Source organism: Ceratotherium simum, chromosome 20 (assembly GCF_057802395.1).
Source record: "Ceratotherium simum simum isolate JZ-2026a chromosome 20, ASM5780239v1, whole genome shotgun sequence".
In the NCBI taxonomy this organism is placed as follows: domain Eukaryota; kingdom Metazoa; phylum Chordata; class Mammalia; order Perissodactyla; family Rhinocerotidae; genus Ceratotherium; species Ceratotherium simum.
In genome coordinates, this window is record NC_141919.1 from 51,583,502 (window position 1) to 51,607,272 (window position 23,771).

Genomic DNA, 23,771 nt, shown 5'->3' on the forward strand with positions numbered 1-23,771 from the left:
AGGGGTACCGGCTGGGGCTGGCTCAGCCATGTTTTCAGCCGACCACAGCAAGAGACCTTTTATTTCCCGCCATGTGAGAGGTGGTGGAGGGTCAATTCCAGGGGGGCAAGCGCAGTGGCCTCAGGGTCTGGCACCCAAGGCCAGGGCTTTCCCTAATTCACCCCAACTAGCAGGAAATGGTTCTCGAGCAAAGACGCCAATCTGCTTGATAATCAGTTAAAAGATAAATCTCACAAAACAAACAGGGGAGATGCGGGAGGTTCCCAATCCCTTCTCCAAGAGAGCAAAAACAAAGAAAATGCCTGCGTTACAAACAGGAGGCTCAGGCCTTCCCATTCCAGACCTTGGCAAGTGTTAAGCAAAACCAAGAATAAGCAAGAAAATATGCTATTTGAATTGCGTTCAAAATGTCTTTTACAAGTGAAGCAAATTACTTCTGCATGTTCTGGGGCTCTGCAAAGAACAACTAGTGTTCTGCCTTTAATAGGTAAAATTACACAATTTGCTTATAACAGTAAACCAAAAGCCGCAGTGGCTTCAGATAGCATCGCGTCCTGAGGGCTCCCTTCACGCGCCCCCACTCCCAGCAGTTTCTGAGCATTTGGAGGGACGCGGTTGTCCGGGAGGGCGCCGGCCGGGACGCGGCCTGTTTCTTTCCTGGAACGCTCGCTTCTCCAAGCCCTCGCTTCTCTTCCTCCCTCGCCGCTGGTTTCTGGGTGGCTCTCTGATTTGTCCCAGTGGAAGCTGGCGGGCGCAGTGTCGTCCTGAGTTACTGATTTGTGACCAAGCCCCCGGGGGTCCCGCCCCCTGAAGGTGGGTGCCAACTACCCCGGGCGCCTCTGAGGCGAGGGCAACCCCAGCGAGGTCTAGCTGGACGTCCCCAAGGCGCCGCCTTTGCGGCCAAGCGTCCTGGGGCGAAGGCCGGAGGCGCGTCCGGAGAGGGAGCGGCCCCCGGTCCCGGCCCCCAGTTTCCCGCGCGCCCCACCCGCCGCAGGCGCGTCCCTCCGGCAGGGGGCGCCGGCGCCGACGCCGGCGTCGCTCTGCCCATCGGGGCGGGCGAGCCGGGACCCTGCCTCCTGCGCGCCCGCGGTCCGCCCCCCGCGCTCGTCCCGGCGGCCGGCGGGACGCCCGAGCCCGCGCCCCGGAGCCTCGCAGCCAGCCCCCGCCGTGGCCGGAGCCTCGCGGCGCATCTAGACCGGGAGAGGAGGAGCACCACGAGTTCCTCGAAAGGGACCAACTTGCGAAGCGCCCGGGAAACAGAGCAGCGGACGCGCGGCCGACAGGGGTGGTGGCTCCCGCGCCCCGGCCCGCGGCATGGCCCGGGGCTCGGCGCTGCCGCTGCTGTGCGCCCCAGCCGTCTGGGCTGCCGCCGCGCTCCTGCTCTCCGTGCCCCGGACCTCAGGTAGGACCCACCGCCCCGCGCCCGCCGCCTCCCAGCGCGGGCGGGAGGCTCGCGGCTCACGCGTCCGTATCTTCTTTCGAGACTGTGCCCCGGGCCGCCGCGCCGGCGCCCGTGCTCCCTAGCGAGGGGCGCCGGGCAGGGCCCCCCCGCGCCCACCTCGGCCCGGCTCTCGGCCCGCGCCCGGCGCCCCGCCACTGGGGGCTGCTTCCAGTAAGGCGCGCTGTGGGCACGGCTAAGTGTTTTCAGAGGCCGGGGCGGGCGGCGCCAGCCTCTGCGGGGAGCCCCTTGCCGGGGGTTTCCGAGGGTCGTGAGTGCGGATGCGGCCCAGCCCGGGGTCCGCAGACGTGTCTTCTGGTTCTCAGAACCTTGAGTCGACCCTCCTCCCCGAGGACTCTTCCAGGACTCCCGGCCCCCTTGCCCCCGTCTGCGCCGGAGTCGCCCCCAGGGCGCGCGCCGCGGTCGGGCCAGGCCCAGAGAAGGGGTCTCCCGACCCCCTGCCGCTTGGTTGAAAGGGGCTCTGGCTTCCCTTTTGTTGGCTCCTCCCCCCTCCCCCATCTCCAGGAGGAGGCCGAAGCAGCGTTTCCTGTGCCTGGGGTCGGGGGTCCTTGGGTGGCCTTTGGGTTGTTGGGGGCCCGGCCGCTTTCGGGCTGCACCCTTAGTCCCGAGACCCGGGACGAGGCGCGCAGCTGGAGGGCGGGCTCGGCTCCCGGGCGTCATTTTCCTCGAGGGGCACGCACTGTCCCCGGGGGGCCCTGCACGGGCTCGGCTGCTTGGACCGCGGGGCGCGCCGGAGCTACGGCGAGGTTCACAGGCGGCACTGGGGGGACCGGCCTGGGGTGCGGGAGGAGGCGGCGCTCGCCCACGCCGTCTAGACCCGGGAAGCACCTCCAGCCTGCGCGCCGCCCCGGCCGGATTCCGGGCACCCTGCCGGGTTGGGGGAGGGCGGCTGTGCGCCAGGTTTGGAGGCTGAGGAGGGTCGCCTCAAGTCCTAGAAATGTGAGCCGCCCCCTTACACGTAAGTGGGTTTCAGTGTCGCCCACCCCATGCATCGTGCACCTCCCTCCACGCATTCCTGCAGGCAGGTGAAAATTGGGGGACAGGCGCAGGAAGGGGGCTCAGCTCTTTCCGCGTCCTGCTGCCAACTGTGCGCTCCAAGGACTGCTCCTCCGAATCAGGAATGCTGGCCGCCTTGCCTGGGAGGCGTTTGGGTTTAAGCAGATGCTGATTACAGCGTACATTCCTGGTTACTTGACTTGGGAAGGGGGTTTACATTTATGTCGTTGTCCCTTAAAGTATAAACCGCTTAGGGTGCAGGGTGAAATGGTGAGTAAGCTAGTACATTCTGAATCAGTCTGTGCGACTCTGACAACCTTCCTGTGGATTTCTGCACCCTGGCGCCGCAAGAATCCCTCTGCCCTTTGGAGCCAGGGGCTCCTTTGGCTGCGCTGCGGGACGGGGGAAGAAAGGGGTTTAAACCCCGGGACTCGATGTGCCGTTGCGCATTGTTTGCGCGGTGGCCACTCCGGAGTTAATTGCCCGGCAAAACTCAGGCTCGCAGACCTGTGGCTGCGGGCGGTTTTGGTTGCATTTGCGGGATGGGGGCTGTGGCGAGGAGTTTGAGGTGGGCGAAGCGAGGAAAGGTGATGGGTCCGTTGCTTACATCAGTGTTGTAACAAGACCAGGAAAGTTGTTGGCATTTCGGGTGGAGTAGTTTAAACGTTGCCGTCCTTTCCGTTCGAATTTAAGCAATCTCTCAGGAACAAAGCAATCCAGAGTCATTTCAGTTAATTTTTGGGCCCTGTGTGGAGGTAATTTTCTTTTTCCAGTAAAATAATAATAATTTCTATAGGGAAGGGAGTAAGAAAGCCGTTTATAATTCTCTTCTGGAATGCTAGGTTAAGTGAAAATTCAAGGACTATGATCATTCATATTTACAATATGAATACAATTTTATGATTCCAGGAGATTTGAGTGTTCGGCATCTTTTTGCCTGTGAAGAGGAATCCCTGTAATTTGAGTGTATTTTATACACTAAACATAAGTTACTATGTAAAAACAGCAAAAGGGCATTTATTCTAAAAGGATGTGTAAGTTCGTATTCTACATATTTATAGAAGGCTCTGTTCCCTAAGGAGAAAAATACCTGATTCTGGACTGTGTGCCCCTCCTAGGTGGGGTAGGCTGGGAGTGGGAGTTTTGGGGTCCTCCTTCCCCCCATACTAACAGGGCAGTGTTTACTTCTGGCTCAGATCCCTGGAGTGATGGTCGTAATAAATAATGATAGTGATCCATCCAGAAGGAAATAAACGAAAACATCTTGAATAAGAAGACTTTGTGGAAAAAGAAAAGTTTTTATGTATATAGCAAGGCAACATGTTTTTCTTGTTATGGCTGTGTACCAAGCAGAGAGGCAGCACACATCTGAAGTGGTTCCGTATTGAATGGTGAGAGTGAGTTGAACCTCTGCGTCTGCTTCATAAAGAACGCCATCCTGAGACTCTGCACGCCGCTGACCCGTGTGACACCCTGGGTGAGCTGCTGTACCCCGGCAGAGGGTGACTGCTGCGGGCTGTCGCCAGTGAGGCTGGACTTTTGATTAGTAAAGCAAGTCCTAGTTAGAAAACAGACAAGAATTCTGCTTAATATTTTGCGTGCAAAAGAGCAGCATGGGTTGAACAATGTGCATTTACCAGGGGTAGTTTTTGGTGACAGTGATCTGCAGATTTACGAGGCAACGTGAAATAACATTTCTGTTTTTATTGTGAAACCTTTTTTCTCTTTGGTCAAAGTACAGCCGTAATTGGCGTGTGTGTGTCACTCTCTGTTATGGTGTGATTTGCGGTGAATTACGTGTTCCCTGTGAACGTGCAGCCTTGGTGTAACCTCTGAGACATTTAAGCCTGGCAGAGTCTAGGTTTAATGCTGCTCTTGCCTTTGGAATCTTTTCCGAGATCTGTGGGATAGAAATGCAGGAGTAGGGGAACAGCCCTCTGACAGGTAGGGAAGATCAATCCCCTAAAAGGGGATTTCTAAAGCAAGGTTTCAGGTGGAGAAGTGGCCCTCCTTTAAAATGCATTCCACGGGAGGCCAGGATGTGGAAAGTTATCATTATGATTGAAGTGGAGACTGGGTGTGAACGGCTCGGCCTCCCTCGTGTGCGGCACCCTGGCCAGTCTGATTAAGGACAGGAAGTTTGCGTAATCTGTGACTCTTCCCTGGGAGAGCTCTAAGTACTTGATTCTGAGTTGTAGTCAGGGAAAAGAAAGTGGCCTACTGAGTGTTATCCTACCGAAGGTTTATAACCGTCTTCTAAATCGTTCGTTGATGTCAGAGGCCTTTTGGTGTTTATCTGGTCCATTCCCCATGAACCGGGAGGGCCCCCCCCCCCCCCCCCCCGCCGTAGGCCCCCACCCCCGCCCGCTCCAGCATCCTGTGGTTACCACGTGGAGAAGGGCTGGGTTTACCCTGCTGTGCCCCACGGGGGGGGGGGGGGGGGCTCCTTATGGTCAGTGACTCTGTTCCTGGTAAAGAAAGTTGTCATTAAGATATTTCCTTCTTTGGGGACCCTGCAGTGACTGCCCAGTGGACCCTATGAGTACCATGCGTGAAAAGTTTCAAAGCCAAGTAACCAGGGGCTTTGCTTTCAGAGGAAGCCGTGCCGGTTAAGTCTGAACTTTGCCTGGGCACTCGCAATTTCGTGAAAGGACAGTTGGGCTAAAAGGACTAGTTTTGAAAACACTGCTTCTCAAGTGACCCTCTGGGATCTTTGGTTTTGTGCTGTTCAACTGCAGTGCTGTAACAGAAATGTTCGGAGTTCAGTGGGTAGTGCTGGCTTCTTGAGTTTTGAAGTAAAAATCTAAGCAACAAGAGTATCTGCGGCCCATTAATTATGGCTGCAGCTGGCTGGGGTTTGTACCAGCCTCTTTCTCCTAGTATGTATTTATTTGGTTTTGTTGAGGAGCTTGCCAACTTGGAAATGCGGGCGGGACAGCTCTGCTTGCATGTGCCCTTGTCATAAAATATGTCTGGGGTGTGATCTGTTTAAAATCATATTAACAGAGTGGCCAAGGAATTGTTGAACAATGTTGGGAATTTTCAGAAAGCTTTTTGAAGAGGGAATTGTGTTGGTGTGGTTTGCACCATTTTTGGGATGTCTGTTTTGTTTTTTTTTTTTTTTTTTCAAGTTCTGTCTCTGAAGGAACCAAAAAATCAAAAGCCAAAGGGAAGGAAATAATTACAGAAAAATTTAGCCTAATTAGACTAAGTGGCTGGTCCTCTAGAAAGTCTTAAGCTCCAGTGGGAAGTGGTGTGTGTCTTTAATTGTTGTTGGAATGAGCTTCAGTAAGCACACTGTCGCTTTTGAGATGTTATCTGGGGAGAATGTGGCTGCTTCATCAGGTCCTCGTGAGTGGGGGAGGGTTTCCCCAAACCCCAGATGCTGCCAGCCTGATGGTGTCCACACCCCATTGCCCTCCCGGAGGGCTGGTTACGACCCTGACGTTAAATTACAGATATCCTCATTGTAGACTTGTGCTGTGGAGTATAATAGCCGCTAAGCATTTGTAGCTATTTAGATTAAAATTAATTAAACTGAAATGAAACGAAAGGTTCAGTTCCCCCACCCCACTAGCTGCATTTCAGTGGCCAGTAGGCCCACTCACGGAGGGGACGTTTCCGTCCTTGCAGGAAGCTCCATTGGCCACCACTTGAGGAGCCGGACCTCCTCTTTGTCCAGATCTGTGTGTTTGTCACTGTTGCTTCAGGAACATCTTGTAGAGTCCAGAGCAGGGAGGGGCTTCACCGTGTTTGCTTAGAGTCTTGTTTGTTGACTGTGGGAGAGTTGAAGGCAAAATGAACTGGATTGACTCCAATCTGGAAGCAGAGGGCCCTGCCCGAGAGGCGCTGAGCAGATGTGCAATGACCAAGGCAACAGACCTTAGCTCTGCGGTTGCATACTGTACAGTGCCGATTTGGGGGAAATGTTAGCTTTTAAGTGTTCGCGTGTACCTTGGACACGGGGCTAGACAAGATTGTGTGAACATGTGTGTGTTTGGGAGGGGCGACACCCTGGCTTCAGGGCCATTGAAAGCACATGGAATGATGGTAGTGGTGACTGTTTACTTGAATCAGGCTGAGCCTGACGTAATGGGAGATCTTCAAGTGGTGGAAGGAAACGGGTGTCACTGAAGGTGCAGATGCCAAGAGTCCAGCAGAGGGAAAGCCGAGGAAACCTTCCCACTTACCTGTCAGGCCCCCCCACTGTGCCAGGTGCATTGGGGGCTGCAAAAGCAGGCTCCCATGTGGAGACCGAAATCACAGCAGGGGAGGAAGAGGGAGAGGGGAGATGATACTTGAGGATGTGCTCTGACAGATTCAGAGTCAAGTCTAAACTGAGTCTTTTGTGCATCAGCTAAAATTTGGCAGAGCCTTCCTGAAAGTTGCAGAAGGAGATCTGTGATCTTGGAGGGGATCTTGGAGATCTTCTCATTTACCCCAACAACAGGCAGGTAGGAAGCCGTGGAATGTGTAGACAGGAGGGGGTTAAGGAGAAAGGAGGGCAGAGACGGGAAGGAGCAGGAGGAACCGAGCTCCGTCCTTGGAGAAGGAAAATCATGCGCAGTCAAGAGCATGAGGATCCTGGCTGGTAGACAGATTCAGGATGTGATGGCATGAGCAGGGCAACGGGTGGTGTGCTGCAGCCATGTTTTAGGGGGATAATTGGCAGCAGTGGGTGGGGTTGATAGGTAGTGTTTGTACCTAAGAAAGAAGGTGCATGAAGAATTGGGAGGCTTGGTCTTGGACTTGCTGGGGAATTCCCAAGAAAGCTTCTGGTTGAGGAGCATCCTGAAGAAACTGAGGCAGAAGGAAAAGTCCAGTCAACCCTTAGGAGTCTGGAGGGGACACACACACCACATTTTGGCTCCTGGCAGACAGCAGGCTTTGGAAAGGAGAATGAGTAGAGTTTGGGGACGATGAGGAGTTGGGTGGGGATGTAGGAGTTCCATCTGGAAAGTGAGCAGCCCACGGATGGATGGCCCGAGGGGCGTAGGAAGGGAGTGAGGGAGTGCAGGCTGAGGACGCTTTCAGGCACAACCTCTGGGTCGCGTTTGGTGGAGGCCACTTTGTAGCCCTATTTAGGATGTTATTTTATGTTTTCAACTCTTAGAGAACATTTGGAAATAGGGAATTTTCTTCCCGACAGTGAATAACCCCCAGGTCACCATATCACAGTCTTTGTATAACGTTGGATACGTTTCCAGGGCAGTTTAGTGAAAAATTGAGGACCACAGTAAGTCGAGAGGAGGAGATGGTGATGCGGGGAGCTCTGTCCTCCATGAGTGTGAGAGGTGGGTGCAGGGCAGGAGTGGAGGGACTGGCTGGTTGAGCATCTGCTTACTTTTGCAAAAAGAAACACAGAAAGGAGAAACCAGAAAGTGACATTGGTTACCTCAGATCTTTTTTTTTTTTCTTATTAAGGTAACATATGCATAAAATAGATCCTTTTAACCTTTTTTTTTTTTTTTGTGAGGAGGATTGGCCCTGAGCTGACATCTGTTGCCGGTCTTCCTCTTTTTGCTTGAGGAAGATTGTTGCTGAACTAATATCCGTGCCCATCTTCCTCTATTTTGTATGTGGGACCCTGCCACAGCATGGCTTGATGAACAATGTATATAGCTCTGCGCCCAGGATCCAAACCCACGAACCTCAGGCTGCTGAAGCAGAGCTTGTGAGCTTAACCACTACACCATTGGGCTGGGCCCCCTTATAACCATTTTTTAGTGTACAATTGAGTGGTATTAAGTATATTCACATTGCTCTGCCACCATCACCACCATCCATCTCCAGAACTTTTTTCATCTCCCCAAAATAAAACTCTGTACCCATTAAACACTCACTCCCTATTCTCCGTTCTTCCAGACCCTGGCACCCACCATGCTTTCTGTTTCTATGAGTTGACTACTGTAGGTGCCTCAAATAAATGGAATTATAGGGTATTTGCCTCTTTGTAACTGGCTTATTTCACTTAGCATAGTGTTTCCAAGGTTCATCCATGTTGCAGTATGTGTCAGTAATTTATTTCTTTTTAACACTGAATGATATTCTGTTATATACACACGCACATACCGTATATATATATACTGTGTTTTGTTTTTCCATCTGATGGGGGACATTTGGATTGCTTCCACATTTGGGCTATTGTGAATAATGCCATCATGAACATGGGTGTACAAATATCTGTTCAAGTCCCTGCTTTCAGTTCTTTTGGGTAGATACCCAAGAGTGGAATTGCTCGATCATATGTTAGTTCTATTTTAAACTTTTTGAGGAACCACCATACTGCCAACACTTGTTATTTTCTGTTTTATTGATAGTAACCGTCATAATGAGTGTGAAATGGTACCTCATTGTGGTTTTGGTTTGCATTTCTCTAATGACTAGTGATGTTAAGCATCTTTTCATGTCATTTGTATGTATTTCATGGCCATTTGTAATCTTCTTTGGAGAAATGTCTGTTCAAATCCTTTGCCCAGGCCGGCCCCGTGGCTTAGCGGTTAAGTGCGCGTGCTCCGCTGCTGGCGGTCCGAGTTCGGATCCCGGGCGCGCACCGACGCACCGCTTCTCCGGCCATGCTGAAGCCGCGTCCCACGTACAGCAACTAGAAGGCTGTGCAACTATGACATACAACTATCTACTGGGGCTTTGGGGGAAATAAATAAATAAATAAAAATTGTAAAAAAACAACAACAACAACAAATCCTTTGCCCATTTTTTAATCGGATTGTTTGGGTTTTTTTGGTTAAGTTGTAGGGGTTCTGTATTTTGGATGTTAACTCCTTATCAAATATAAGATTTGCACGTATTTTCTCCCATTCTGTGGGCTGCCTATCCACTCTGTTGATAATGTCCTTTGATGCACAAAAGTTTTTAATTTTAATGAATCCAGTGTATCTACTTCTTCTTGTTTTACCTGTGCTTTCGGTGTCATATTCAAGAAATCATTGCTAAGTCCAGTGTCATGAAGCTTTTCCCCTATGTTTTCTTCTAAAAGTTTTATAGTTTTAGCTCTTATATTTTAGGTCCCTGATCCATTTTGGATTAATTTTTGTATATGGTATAAGGTAAGGGTCCAACTTCATTCTTTTGAATGTGGGTGTACAGTTTTCCCAGCATGCTTTGTTGAAAAGACTGTCCTTTCTTCATTGGATGGTCTTGGCACACTTGTCATTTGCCGTATATGTGGGGTTTATTCCTGGGCTCTGTTCTATTCCATTGGTTTGTGTGTCCATTGGTCTGTGTGTCTCTTATGCCACTGTCTTGATTACTGTAGCTTTGTAATACATTTTGAAATCAAGAAGTGTGAGTCCTCCAACTTTGTTCACTTTCTCTAGATTGTTTTGGTTATTTGGGATCCTTTGAAATTCCATATGAATTTTAGGATGGATTTTCTATTTCTGCAAAAAACATCATTGAGGTTTTGATAAGGATTGCACTGAATCTGTCGATTGCTTTGGGTAGTATGGACATCTTAACAAGTCTACTCCACAAACGTGAGATGTCTTTCCATTTATTTAGATCTTTAATTTCTCTCGTATTTTATAGTTTTTAGTGTACAAGTCTTTCGCCCACTGAATTAAATTTATTCTTAAAGTATTTTTATTCTTTTTGATGCTATTGTGAATGGAAATGTTTTCTTAATTTCCTTTTTGGATTGTTCTTTGTTAGTGTGTAGAAATGCAACTGATTCTTGCATGTTGATTTTGTATCCTGCAAGTTTGCTGAATTCATTTATTAGCTCAAATAGAATTTTTGTGGATCTATATGTAAGATCATGCCATCTGTGAACAGAGATAATTTTATTTCTTTCTTTCCAATTTTGGACGCCTTTTATTCCTTGTCTTATTTTTGCCTAATTGCTCTGCCTTGATCTTCTAATACCATGTTTAATAGCAGTGGTGAGAGTGGACACCCTTGTCTTGTTCCTGATCTTAGAGGAAAAGCTTTGAACTTTTCACTTTGAGTATGATGTTAGCTCTGGGCTTGTCATATATTGCCTTTATTATGTTAAGGTAGGTTTCTTCTATTCTTAGTTTATTCTCACATCTTTTTGTATAGTTTTGACTTTTGGAACATGTTAATATTCTGCGTGTTCAAAAAATAAAATTAAATCACTAAAGATGGCAGGAAACAAAAACTGAATGCAGACAAGTAAATAAATCCAACTGTATTGCAAATGAATCACATAACTACACTGACGGAAGAGAAATGTGGTGAATGTGGACCCGGGACTTTGATTATATATCCTCAGTCTAGCTTGAAGAAACAAAACCTGAAAAAGATCTTGCATTTTTCTTAGTAGGTTTGTTTTTCATAGTGGTGTGGATGTAGCAATTCTGAAACTGTTTTGTGTAAATTGTGGGATTAGGCAAATGAGAAGTGTGTTGATAGTGTTAGAGCAAGAGTTCCTGCCATGGAAGAAGGAATATACAAACATGGAGTGAGGGAAGGCAAGGAAGAACACAGAGGGGCTGGATTGGAATTGGAGAGATGGGTATAACTCATGATTTCATATGTATACACACACACACACACACACATATACATATATATAAGATATATAGTATATATGATCTTAAGATTATAAACTCATAATTTATAAAATACATATTTTTCTATACATAACAGTTATTTCCTAGCACCTCATTAGCAATAAGCACTGTTAGTGCCCAAATCTCGGTTTCTAAATACTATTACACATTGACGGAACTAGAATGCCTTGGATGAGCCAGGAGCATGTTCTTGGGATAGAAAGTAAGTGATCACAATAACCGGGACATATCAAATGGACAGGTGCCGACTGGGAGGAGTTCCAGTGGTCAGACCTGGGACAATTTAATCATCAAATAAATAAGGATAAGCATGGATTATACATGGAACAAAACAGAACTCTCTGATTCAACATTGATAATATGTAAGTAAGTAACTCAACACATGTACTAGTTTCCTAGGGCTGCTGTAACAAAGTACCACAACCGGGTGACTTGAAACAACAGAAGTTGATTCTCTCACGGTTCTGGAAGCTGGAAGTCCAAAATCAAAGTGTCAGCAGTCCATGCTCCCTCCGAAGCCCTGAGGGAGAGTTCTTTTTTGCCTCTTCCGGCTCCTGGTGGCTCGGGACGTTCCTTGGCTTGTGGCAGCCTCACTCTGACCTCTACTCTATCTTCACGTGGTCTTCCCTGTGTGTCTCTGTGTGTCCTCTCTGCTGCTTACAAGGACACCAGTCATTGGATTTAGGCCCACTTTAAATCCACGATGATTTCCTCTCGAGATCCTTAATTTATTACTTTTGCAAAGACTGTTTCTAAATAGGGTCACATTTAAAGTTCTAGATGGGTGTGAATTTTTAGGGGATATTATTTAGCCTACTACGTGACATAAATAAATAGAAGTGGGGGTGAAGAGAGGGCTCTTCCTTACAGCAGCATGCCAACTAATAAATGTGAGGTAAGTTAGAAAAATCACATTTTGCAGTAATAATTGTACAGATTGATTTGGACAAGAGTCGTCAATGAATGCTGAATCTAATTGACGGGGAGCAGGGAATGTTTATGGCTCAAAGTATTTCCCACAGAGTCCTTATTTGCAAGGGGACAGTTAGTGACCATAGACTAGAGAAATTGGACGTCACCCTCACTCGGTGACCAGGGTTTATACCACCAGTGCAGGCAGATGGACATCGTCCTTCTGAGAAGGACATCCTTAGGTTGCTTTCCAGCTGGGGTTGCAGAATCCAAATCTGATGGTGACAAAACTGAGCAAGCCCAAATGGAGGGGCATTTTATGAAACAACTGGCCTGTAGTGGAAAACATCAATGTCATGAAGGACAGAAACGGCCGAGGAACAGGTCCAGCTTAAAGGAGACTCCAGGACGAGACAAGTAAACGTAGAGTGTGATTCCGGATGGGCCTGTGCTGGGGCGAGAAAACACGCCGATGTGGATTCATTGGAAGCTTTGATGAGATTGGAATGTGGAGGTAAATTATTTAAAAGCATTGTCCACGTTAACTTTCCTGAATTTGTGAATTGTGCAGAGGTTGTGTCAGCGAATGTCCTTGCTCTTAGGAGGTCTGTAGTGCGTGTTAAGGGATGAAGGGCATGGTGTCTGCAGCCTGCTCTCAGATGGCGCAGAATGAAAACCCAGGGTGTGTGTGGAGAGGGAGTGATGAAGCACACGGGGTGAAATGTCAAAAATTAGTGAATCTGGTAAAGGGCCTGGGGGTGTTTCATGCATGAACCTTGCACCTTTTCTGTAAATTTGAAATTATTTTGAAATGAACTAAAAATGTTCAGTGGTACAAAGGTCTGACTGTAGCAGTGGAATCAACAAGAGAGTTCAGCAAATTCTCTTAGAAGAAAGATTCAAACAGTTATACTTTTATCAGAAGTGGTGTCAGACCTCACACAGGGCTGGGGAGGGGTGGAACCCAGGTGCGTTGGAGGCCAGACAGTGTGTCATCCACAGGACCGAAAATCGCCAAGTCTCAGTCTAGTTTTTGGATTGCCAGAAGTTCTAACATGCTTTTCTTTAGCTTTTTATTATAGAAAACTTCACAAACATACATAAAATTAGCCTAGGACAGTGAACCCCTATATATTTTTCACCCAGCTTCAACAGTTACTGCCTTCTGTTATTTCGTTTCATTTCCCCTGGCGCACTTAATTTACACATTTACTGGCGCACTTAATTTACACCTGTAAATGCGTAAATGCTTCAGCATGAATGATAAGGACTGTTTTCTATGTAATCTCAATGCTGTTGTCACAGGTGGGCATTATCTGATGCCCAGGCCCTGCCCAGTTTTCCCAGCTCTTTGGAAAATGGCCTTTTTCACTTGGTTTGTTTGCAGAGGGATCCAGGCAAGGTGTGCCCATTAATTTTGGTTTTCACCTTCCGAACGGCCTTCAGGTGGACCCTGGGCTTCCCATTGGGTCTGCGGCTCTGAATTCTAGCAGGTGCGTTCCCAAGGCTGCGGGCACTCGGAGCAGGAGGGAGCCCCACAGAGCTGGGTCCTGGTGCAGACGCCCAGGGGTCCCCCTTCTAGGAGCGCAGTGTGCAGGGGCTCGGGGAGGGCCCCGTTGAACTTTGTCTAATCTGGCCTTTCCAGTCCCTTCATTCTGGACCCCTCTTTTGGCGGGGTGTTCCTGTTACCACCCCCAGGGGAAATGCCCTGCAGTGCCCCCGTGGAGTGGGCCATTCCGCACCATTCTCAGAGCCCTGGGCCTATACAACAAAGGTTCTTAAGGTGCAGAGAGGGAGGGAGGAAGGAAGGATTTAGCTTTCAGGTGTGTAGTGCCCCCTCCGCCTTTTCTCAACAAGAACAGCAGTGACACAGGACTCAGTTCTGTGCTTCCTGGTGTGGAGGGTTGGATGCCCCACTTGAAAATTCAGACTGTCGGATGGAGAGAATGTGTTTACACTGTATAGGACAGATGAGGGGGTTTGTAGCCAGAATATGTAAAGAACTCATAAAATAAATAAGAAAATAAATGCCCCAATTAAGAGAGAGACACAGGGCACAGCAGGCAGTTTGCAGAACGACAAATACAAGAGGCCCAAAACTTAGGAAAAGATTTGGCCTTATTAGGATTCAAGAAAATGCACATTATAAGACAGTTATCCCAGTGTTCTGACCACGCTTAGCTGAAGTCAGAGGTGGGTAGTAAGGAGTGTGTCAGCGATGATGTGGTGTGTCAATTGCTACCTTGAGGGCAGTGTGACACTGCCTGTTGACATTTAAAATGCACATATTCTGTGGCCTGCTCTCAAAAAATGCACGTGGGCCTGGGAGGCCTGCTGTTCCCTGTTGCACCATTTCTAAGAGTGGAAAGTCAGAAAGATCAACGTGGCTTTTAATGGGAGCCAAATAGGCAGCAGGTCTCAACTATGGATTATTGTTCAGCGGCTGAAACGAATATGGAGACCTGTAGACCTGTGGGTGCCGACAGAGGGAGATTTCAGAGAGAGCTTCTGGGTGGGGAGAAAATCAAGTTGCAGAAGGATGTGTGCTGTCTGTGATTGATCTAAAAATTCCCACCTCGCTCCCCAACTCCTGTGGGGATACCCGGCTCTAGAATAAGGTCTCCAGTCTACACGTCAGACTGACAATGGTGGGGGAAGAGGGGCAGAGGTCATAGGAATCTTCAGGATCTTTTTGTACCATTATACCTCCTCTGCTAGTGATTACTTTATTTGAGCCTTTCTTTAAGCCTCCAGGGAAGATGTTTATTTCTCCAAATTTAAATAAATGAGTAGGGGCTGCTGCCACAGGTATTGCCTCTCTCCCATCTTCCTCCTCACTTTGTCAAAAGTCCTTGTCGGGCTCTGGCCGGAGGGGAAGGTGAAGAAAGAATGTGGGAAGTCAGTTTATTGTGGAGACTGGGAAGTTCACAAGCTCTTCAGGAGTGCCTCTTGATCTTTGGGGCGTTCTGTGAACAGGTAAAGAAATGGAAGGTTGGAGATGCAGGAAACTCAGGTCAGCTGTTCTCTGGGTTTTCAGACTCTCCAAGAGGGGTGTCTCCTGGCTTTATATGTATTTCATTCCCATCTCATTTTAAACATATTTAACATTTTCAGAGCTGTGATGGAAACCTCCACCCGAGGCTGCTTCACGCCAGCCCGACGGTGCGTCCGTGGGCGTCCTCGCCCAGCGTTTTTTGGTGCAGCCTGGAGCAGCCCTCTCTATTTAGTCCTGGAATCTCAACTTTGCACCGAGAGCTGTTGAAATACTTTTACCTTGTGTAAATGGCCACAAGAATCAGACTTTCCTTGATATTCTGAAACTAAAGCAAAGTACAGGAAATCTAAAAGGATGTTGAGGTGGAAATAGGAGCTGTCTTTCAAAACTTACAGTTTCAAGTTTTTATGGCTGTTCAGATGGAGATTCATTACCCTCACTTAATGACTTTTTATAAAGAGAATATTACACTGTTATAGGTTGAACTGTGTTTCCCCCCAAAAAGGTAGATTGAAGTCCTAACCCCCAGTACTCAGAATGTGATCTTATTTGGAGAGAGGGTCTTTACAGAGGTCATCAAGTTAAAATGAGGTCATTAGGGTGGGCCCTAATCCAGTTTGACTGGTGTCCTTATAAAAAGGGAAAATTTGGACATAGACAGACATGCACAGAAGGAAGACGATGTGAAGACACAGGGAGATGACAGTAATCTGCAAGCCAAGGAGAGAGGCCTCAGGAGAAACCAACCCTGCCCACACCTGGATCTCAGACTTCCAGCCCCTAGAACTGTGAGATGATAAATGTCTGTTGTTCAAGCCGCTCGTCTGTGCTTGGTTATGGCGGCCCGAGCTGACTCACAAATATACATCTCTACTTACATGCCTGCTAATCAAGGACTGCTTTCTATTGGTTTTATTTCTGGAGCATCTGCATAGGAATTTATTTGATAAAAAGGTTCCATTGCTAACCGACACCCCTTCTGTCGAGGAGCCCTCGGGGCCTGGGGTGGTAGCTAACTGGCTTGGCCCTGGGACTGGTTGGTGCTGTGGTCAGCAGTTGGGCACAGACTCATCAGGCCCAGCACGGGCCTTGGTCAGGGCGCCTCTGCATGCCCCCCATCTGACATGGTGAGTCACTAGCCATCAGAGGGCAACTCCATCCTCCTGGAGAGCCTATCGTCTGGCACTGCTTCCCTGGACAGTGCTGCGGCCAGCCCCGTGTGGCCCTGGAGCACCTCTGTGCGGCCAGCCCTGCCTCCAGGCCTGCTGTCCCGGGGGTGTTGGTCGGCCACCCATCTGTCTCCTTCGCCTTCCTCCGGCTGCTTGCCTGACTCTCCGGAGGGGACTTGAGGCTCTGATGGGGGGCCCCCCAGAGGTTAGAGCAGAGTGGGGTTGCTCCAAGGGGCTGGCGCCTCACATGCTTCCCTCCCAGGCAAAGGCCCGGAGATGCCAGGTGCCCGTCCCGGCCTTTGTTTCCCCTTGGGGAGCCTGGGTGACAACAAAACCAACCCCAAGGAAAGCAAACATCCTCGGGCCTGGGATTGTGCGGCTGTCAATATGGGTGATTTATCTGGCCTGGGAGCCTTTGAAGCAGGAGCCGGCTGGACTCCTTGAAGGCTGGCCCCGGGGGAGGCCTGGACATGCCAAATGGAGAGGAAGTGGCAAGTCGCCTGGCTCTCGGGGTCTCGGGAGGACTGGTGAGGGAAGGGGCTCTCAGAGGTGCGTTTGTCTATCCTTCGGGTCAGAGGTGCCTGCCTTCACCTTTGTGCTGTTCCCAAGCACAGGGGTGGCTCTGAGACAGCGGAGAGTCCCCGTGGACAGAAAAAGGCTCTGACTCTCTGCTGGCCCTGAGTTTGCCAGTGGGGGCCCCTAGCCGGCCCCTCCGTTGCTTTTGTGGAAACCCCCGGGCAGGGGCGCAGAAAGTGTGCGACAAGCGGCTCATCAGAGAGGCACCTGGCGGAGGCACCTTTGGGTGCTGGGGGTGGGGTACCTGTGGGCCATGCAGAGGAGGAGTTAGGAAGGAGCGTGTGTGGGGTGTCAGCATGTAGCCAAGTGGCTGCGGGGTCCTGACTGGATGGCGGCTTTAAGAGAAGGAGCCGTGTGGATGCTTTAGATGGAAAGGAGATGCTTCATTGTGGTGTTCTGGTACAGCCTTCTGCTCCTGTCCGTGATGGTCGAGCACGTAATTGTTTCAGTAGTAAGCTTCAGCTAGCTGTTTTGAAGTATACTACTTTCCTTCACAATTTGCAAAATTCAGTATGTCATTATCATTTTATTTTGGAAGAAGGACCATCCATTGCTTTGCAAGGCAGCACCCAGAATTACCTCTAATTAGTGAAGTGTTTTCAGAGCTCAGATAAGATTCACTGCACCTTTTTTTTTTTGCATTTTTATTCTAAACTGAGTCTACTTATTTTCTTTCTTTTTAAAAAGTAATAATAATTAAAAAAAGAGTCAAGTTTCTTCTAGTTGACTAACCACAAATTTCTGTGGAGTCTGAAAGCCAAGCTGATTCACAACAAAACAAAACAAAACAAAACGAAAGAATGAAAGCCAAGTGTGGATATAAGTTGATCTGCCCAGGATTAAGTTTTTAAAAATGCTCTTTATACTTGCTTTTAACCCCAGCTGTAGAATGAGGCCCGCCTTGAGTTCTGGGTGTATGTGTGGGGGTTTGGAGGGTTCTCCTGATGTTGAGGGAGCTTTGGCTTGGGCCCAATTATCTATTTATAATTGCAAGTATTAATTTAAAAAAAATCACTATTAAAAACCCTCACAAAGCAATTCTGCATATTTTCTGTCTTTTCTGTTGGCAGATACTTCCAAGAGGTCCCTCCTGGCATTGGGGTGTGAGCCAAAGGGACTTCATTTAGCGTTCTTTGGAATGTTTTATGTATTTATTACTTGATGAAGTAAAAATCAAGAAAAACAAAACAAAAACAGAAAACCCAGTAACAAATGCTGATGGTTTGAAAAAACAAAACAAAACGGAGAAGGATGTCAAATGAAAATCACGGCTCACTTCTCACCTCCCTCCCCCTGCCTCCCCCTAGAGGTCCCGAGATAACCTTCTGACGGTCTGTGCTTCATTCCAGACATTTTCTAGGCACACGTGCTTGTCTGCGAGTCTCCTTTATTTATTTTTTAAAATTGTGGTAAAATTTACGTAACGTAAAATTAACCATTTTAAATTACACAATTCACCGGCATTTAGTACATTTACAATGTTGTGCATCCACTGCTTCTGTCCAGTTCCAGAACATTTCCAGCACCCCCAAAGGAAACCCCGTATGTTAGCAGTCACCCCCCCGCCCCCGCCCCCCTGCCTCTGGCAACCACTAATCTACTTTGTCTCTCTGGATTTGCCTATTCTGGAAATTTCATATAAATAGAATCAGACAATATGTGGCCTTTGTATCTGGCTTCTTTCACTGAGCATAATGTTTTCAAGGCCCATCCGTGTTGTAGCATCCTTGATTGGTTTTTGTATACAGTGAGATTATACCATACACGCTGAACTGAGGTTTGCTGTTTTCATGTAAGAATAGTTCTTATAAATCTTTCCATAGTAGTCCATGCCAGGCACCTCATTTTTTTAAACCTTTGCTAATATCAGTCATTTGGATATACATAATTTATTTCACTAGTGAAATTTATTTCCCTCCTATGGGTAGATACTCCTGATTTTTAGCTATTTCATAAAACAGTGCTGCAGGGAACATCTGTACATACATTTTTTGGTTGTTTTTGCACTTGTGTGAGTATCTGTAGAGTCAGTTCCCAGAAGTGAAATTTTTTTGTCCAAGGTATTTATGATAGATTCTACGAAGTTGCTCTGCCAGAAGGTGGCAGCAATTTATGCGCACAGCAAGGGCGTGTGAGCTTTTCAGGTTTTTCCAGGCCCTGCCCAACACTGGGAATTGTCGGGCATTTTAATCTTAGTGAGTCTGAAACAGAAATGGCATCTTAATTCTGTGCATTGACATTTTAAAAATTGTCAGTGAGGCTGAATGTCTTCATAATCCTTTGTGTTTCTTTTTTCTGGGAAGTAAATGCTTTCTGTGCTAATTTTCTATTAGTTGTTCTCAGTTGTTTCACTGATTTCTAAGAATATTTAGTTCTATTCCAGATGGTAGGAAAATGTTTGTTTCTCAGGTTGTCCTTTGCCTTTGTTTATGACATGTTTCCATGCAGAAAGTTTTATGGAGTCAAACTAAGCAAGCTTTTATTTTATGTATTCTGAGTTTTGAGTCATACATTGGAATGTCTTTGCCGTTCCAAGATTATTTTAAAAGATTATCCTTTTTTGGGGAGTTCTTGTGATTTATTTTTTATGGTTAAATCTTTCATTCACATGGAATTTTGATCCGGCTTTACTTATTCTCTCAGAGAAGTGAGTTGCCCTGAAATCCTTTATTGAATAATCTGTCCTTTTCAGTTATTGGAAAAGCAGTCTTTTTTTTGATATTAAAAATTCCGTGTTAGTTTGGTGTTATCTCCGGATCATTCAGTGTCTGTCCCACTTTTAATTATCACAGCTTTATAAATTTTAGTGTTTGGTAGGATAAATCTGCCCTTTAATTTCCCACAGAATTTTCCTGGCTAGGCTCACCTAGTTTTCTAGATGAATCTTAGAACAGTTTTGTTATAAGTGAGGCAAGTTCTTAGGGGTATAAATTTTCCTGTGAGTGTAGCTTTAGCTACAGCTTTTAGAGTGTGTTACGTGTTGCATAATGTTTTTATTGTTACTTTTCAGATAGTCTATAATCTAGTTTAAATTGTTTCCTCTGTGATTCAAGAGTTGTTTAAGAAGAAATTTTAATACTTTAGGGAGTTATTTTCTAGTTTCATTGCATTTCGTTTATAGAGAGTGGGGTCTGCTGTATTCTGGTGTTGGGGAATTGGATGTTATATCTAGTGTCTTAAAATATGCTTTTTATTTGTTACGTCCAATGGGAATTTAGACATAATCTCAGTTTAGAGCAACCTCATTGATTATGTAATTTCATTTTTCTTTATCTTTACTTATACTTTTTGTTTTCTTTATCTGCCTAAGGCAGAGAGGTGAATTCAAGTATCCTATGCCATTATTTCTATTTCTCTGATTTTACTTCAGTTTTTGTGTTTTGGACACTGTGTTGTTTGATGTGTATGTAGTAGTCTCCTCTTATCCTCCATTTCACTTTCCTTGGTTTCAGTTACCCGTGGTCCAAAAATATTAAAGGGAAAATGCCAGGGATAAAACAATTCGTAAGTTTTATTTTTTTATTTTTATTTTAAGGGAGATTGGCCCTGAGCTAACATCTGTTGCCAATCTTCCTCTTTTTTTTTCTTTTTCTCCCCGAAGCCCCCAGTACATAGTTGTATATGCTAGTTGTAGGTCCTTCTAGTTCTTCTATGTGGGATGCTGCCTCAGCATGGCTTGATGAGCGGTGACTAGGTCCACACCCAGGATCCGAACTGGTGAACCTGACTGCCAAAGCAGAATGCGAAACCTTAACTGCTGTGCCAGGGGGCTGGCCCCTAATTGGTAAGTTTTAAATTGCACACCATCCAGAGTAGTGTGATGAAATATCATGCCGTCCTGCACTGTCCTGTTCTGTCCCACTCAGGACGTGAATCATCCCTTTGTCCAGCAAATCCATGCTGTGGATGCCACCCTCCCGTTAGTCATTTGGTAGCCTTTAAAAATTTTTATGCCTCCTAGTTGTTTGGATTTAGACAGATATTTTAAATATAACAAATAGCTTTATTTGGGTTTTGATCCTATCTGATTGTCTTTTTCTTCTAGATAATAAGGTTTTACTCAGTTATATTTATTGAGATAATATATCTGGCCTTAATTCTGTCACATTTTTGGGTTATATTTTCTATTTTCAGTGTTTCTTTTTTCTCTTCCTTTTGTTTGATTTATTTCCTTTGACTTGTATGTAACTTATCTGTCCAAATCCAAGTGACTAGAAGGTGAAAAATAGAAAGAAGGACAGAGATTTACCGGACAAATATTACAAATTCTTGAAATTCAGTAACTTCACCAGTTTGTGCTCTGATGGCCGATCTGTATCCATTTTTCTTGTGACCCATTGTGCCAATTAATTAAGTCTTCCTTTGTTTCATCTTCGCCTGTATACCTCTGCATGTATGTTTTTCTGTTTGCTGTGTTCTCTTCTCAGGGACACCACGTGTAGGTATGTTGTGTCTCAGCCTCTGTGGTCAGAGGTCCGCCCCGGCTCTTCGACTCCCTCTGACCACTGATGTGCAGCCTTGCCTGCGAGATGGACTCCCCTGTGGAGCTTCTCATTAGTCTTGAGGGACCCAGGTCATGCACAAACACTTCCAGTGACTCTAATGAGAATCTCTGCTTTTCTGGGGAGCTTGAAAAACTCTGGTGCCTGGGCTCCCCCCGCCCTGCTTAAGATCCTCATTAAACTGGCAGGAGTGTGGCTTGGGTGTCCAGATTTTTTTTTAAGCTTCCAGTTAAACCGAGTGCACCATCGGGGTTGAGCAGCTGCTGCTGTAGGACCTGAATCTGAGAATTTGAAACAAAGACAGCAGATTTGCTTGGCTGTTCCTTCACCCTCGCTCCCTGGTTTCTGTGACGTGGAAGCAAGCATGGGAGAGCTGCTCGCTGCGCAGTGACCTCCCGTCCTGTGTCCTTCGTCCCTGACGCGGGTGCCTGTTGGCTGGGGTTGGGCAGGGATGCCTCTGGAAGTACTGAGGTCATCTGTTCTCCTCTGAGGTTGTGGAGGTGAGTTTTGGCTCCCTCCTGGTTTGTTTCTGGTTTTCTGGTAGGTTGGAGTTGAGGCCGTTCTTATGTTGTCTTGAAAATGGAGAGATTCTGCGGGGGGAGTAGAGCAAAACTTCTTGGCTCTGCCATCTTTTGTCAGAAGTCGAAATGTGCTTGGATCATATGCTGAGTGGAAAAGAGTTTCTGAGAGGACCAGAAGCAAATTCTGCTGCTGACTCTTTTGTATCTTTGAATGTCACTTATTCTCTGGGCGCTCTTTGGTCTGTTGATGTGAATGCACTCAGTCGCGCAGGACGGAACCCTTCTCTCCACCGGTCACACCGTCGCAGGGTTGTCTTAGTCTCCTCTGCTTAACTGCAAAGTATTGGTAGTCTGGCAGCATCCGTGCTGACTGCCGGACTGGCCTCGAAGCTGTACAGCCTGGTGTGGGGCTCTTACATTCTCGTCTGTGGCTACAATGGCCTTTCCCAAAGTGGGTTCCCCTGGCCCCTCCTCCCCTGAATTCCTTCACAGAAGAACAGCCCTGGGGCAGCACACTTGGAGACTGACGCATGCAGTTTCACAAAAACCTGATTTGTGTAAGGCCCCAGCCTTTATTGGGGTTTCCTCGGGAAAGGCAAGGTTGGGCAGAGTAAATGGCTTAGGATTGGCCGGTTTGAATAATTCGGACGGGCTTTGGGACATGGGGGCTGTCCCTTGTTGTCCAGTACCTGGCCCTGCGGTGATTTAGGTCCAGGGGAATGTTGGCTTTGTGTATCCAGTCAGGTGAAGGAGGCGGTGGGGGTGTGGGTTGTTTGCTTATGAAAGTCTCACCCTGCCACCCCATGAGCCCTCTGCAGTCTCTAAGAGCTGGCTGGCCCTGGGAGGGCAGTCTCTCCCCAGTCACCAAGGCCACAAATGCCAGAGCATCAAGAATATAGAAAATAAGAGAATATAGTTAATATGATTGGGCCTGGAAGGAGTGGATGCCCAATAGACAATTCCGGAATCTGAGATGACAGAGTGAGAACTGGAGGGCAGAGTCGGGTGGGTGCCCCTGCGCTTTGCCCCGGCAGCTGTCCCCCTGTGGTGGGGGTTAGTGGGGAACAGCAGGATTTTTCCTGTGGGCCAGCTGCCCGGTCACACTTCAAGTTCCGGGTATGTGGTAGTTTGGGATTTCGATGAGCGTCCAGATGTGACTGAGGGCAGGGACCACCAAGGGACTTTAAGATCTCAGTTTCCAAGGGTCTTGGGCTGCCCTCTCCCCTCCACGTGGAGCTCCAGGAGGGCCACTCTGCGGGGGTGGGGGGCTGGGCTGTGACCCCTGACCCCGCTCTGAGAGAAGAGTCCTGTCTAGGACACAGTTTGGGTGTTGACGCAATAGTTACGGTCCAAAAAGGACTACTTTGCTCTGTTGGGCTGAGTCTGGCCTGTGAAATGGGGCAAAAGAGAGCCACTGACATACCACACTTTGTAATGACATACCACACTTTGTAAAAAAAAATGTATTTTTTTTACTTTTTAAAATTGTGATAAAATACGCATAACATAAAATTTGCCATCTTAACGATTTTTAAGTGTACAGTTCACTGGCATTAAGTACATTTACATTGTTGTGCAACCATCCATCTCTGGAACTCTTTTCATCTTCCCAAACTGAAACTCTGTCCCCATTAAACACTAACTCCCTGTCCCCCTCCGCCAGCCCTGGCACCCACCATCCTACTTTCTGTCTCTATGAGTCTATTCTGGGTACTTCATATAAGCGGACTCATACAGTATTTGCGCTTTTGAGACTGGCTTATTTCACTCAGCATCATGTCCTCAAGGTTCACACAGACGTAACACTCCTGATCTTTTATAAAGGTAGATGGGTTTCTATATCTTGAGACAGTGATGACCAATGGCTCTGATGATGACTTAAAGTTTGAAAATTCACCCCATATCAATATGCCCTGTTGGAGGGTAGATATAAGCTGTCTTCTGAAGTGTGCATGCAAGTCAGACACAGGAGAAATTAAGCAGAGCACGTGGAAGCCAAGTTACTTGTTTCCCACTAAGAGGAAAACCCTTTCTCCGGGCCCTATGGGTGGCTTCTCTGCCCAGGCGTCCATCACTGTCGATTCCG

General features: G+C 47.4%; 1 protein-coding gene across 2 annotated transcripts in view; it reads left to right on the forward strand.

Annotated features, from left to right (window-relative positions):
• Positions 1-1,021: 1,021 nt before the first annotated feature.
• The window catches only part of ROR2 (ROR family WNT receptor 2), a 205,084-nt gene continuing 182,334 nt past the window's right edge, over positions 1,022-23,771 (forward strand). The window contains exon 1 of one of the 2 annotated variants that reach the window (XM_004428320.2): positions 1,022-1,402. In XM_004428320.2, coding sequence (XP_004428377.1) covers positions 1,315-1,402 — 88 coding nt within the window. In that variant the 5' untranslated portion in view covers positions 1,022-1,314. The remainder of the gene's footprint in view (positions 1,403-23,771) is intronic. The other variant, XM_014785963.2, reaches the window with a different exon arrangement.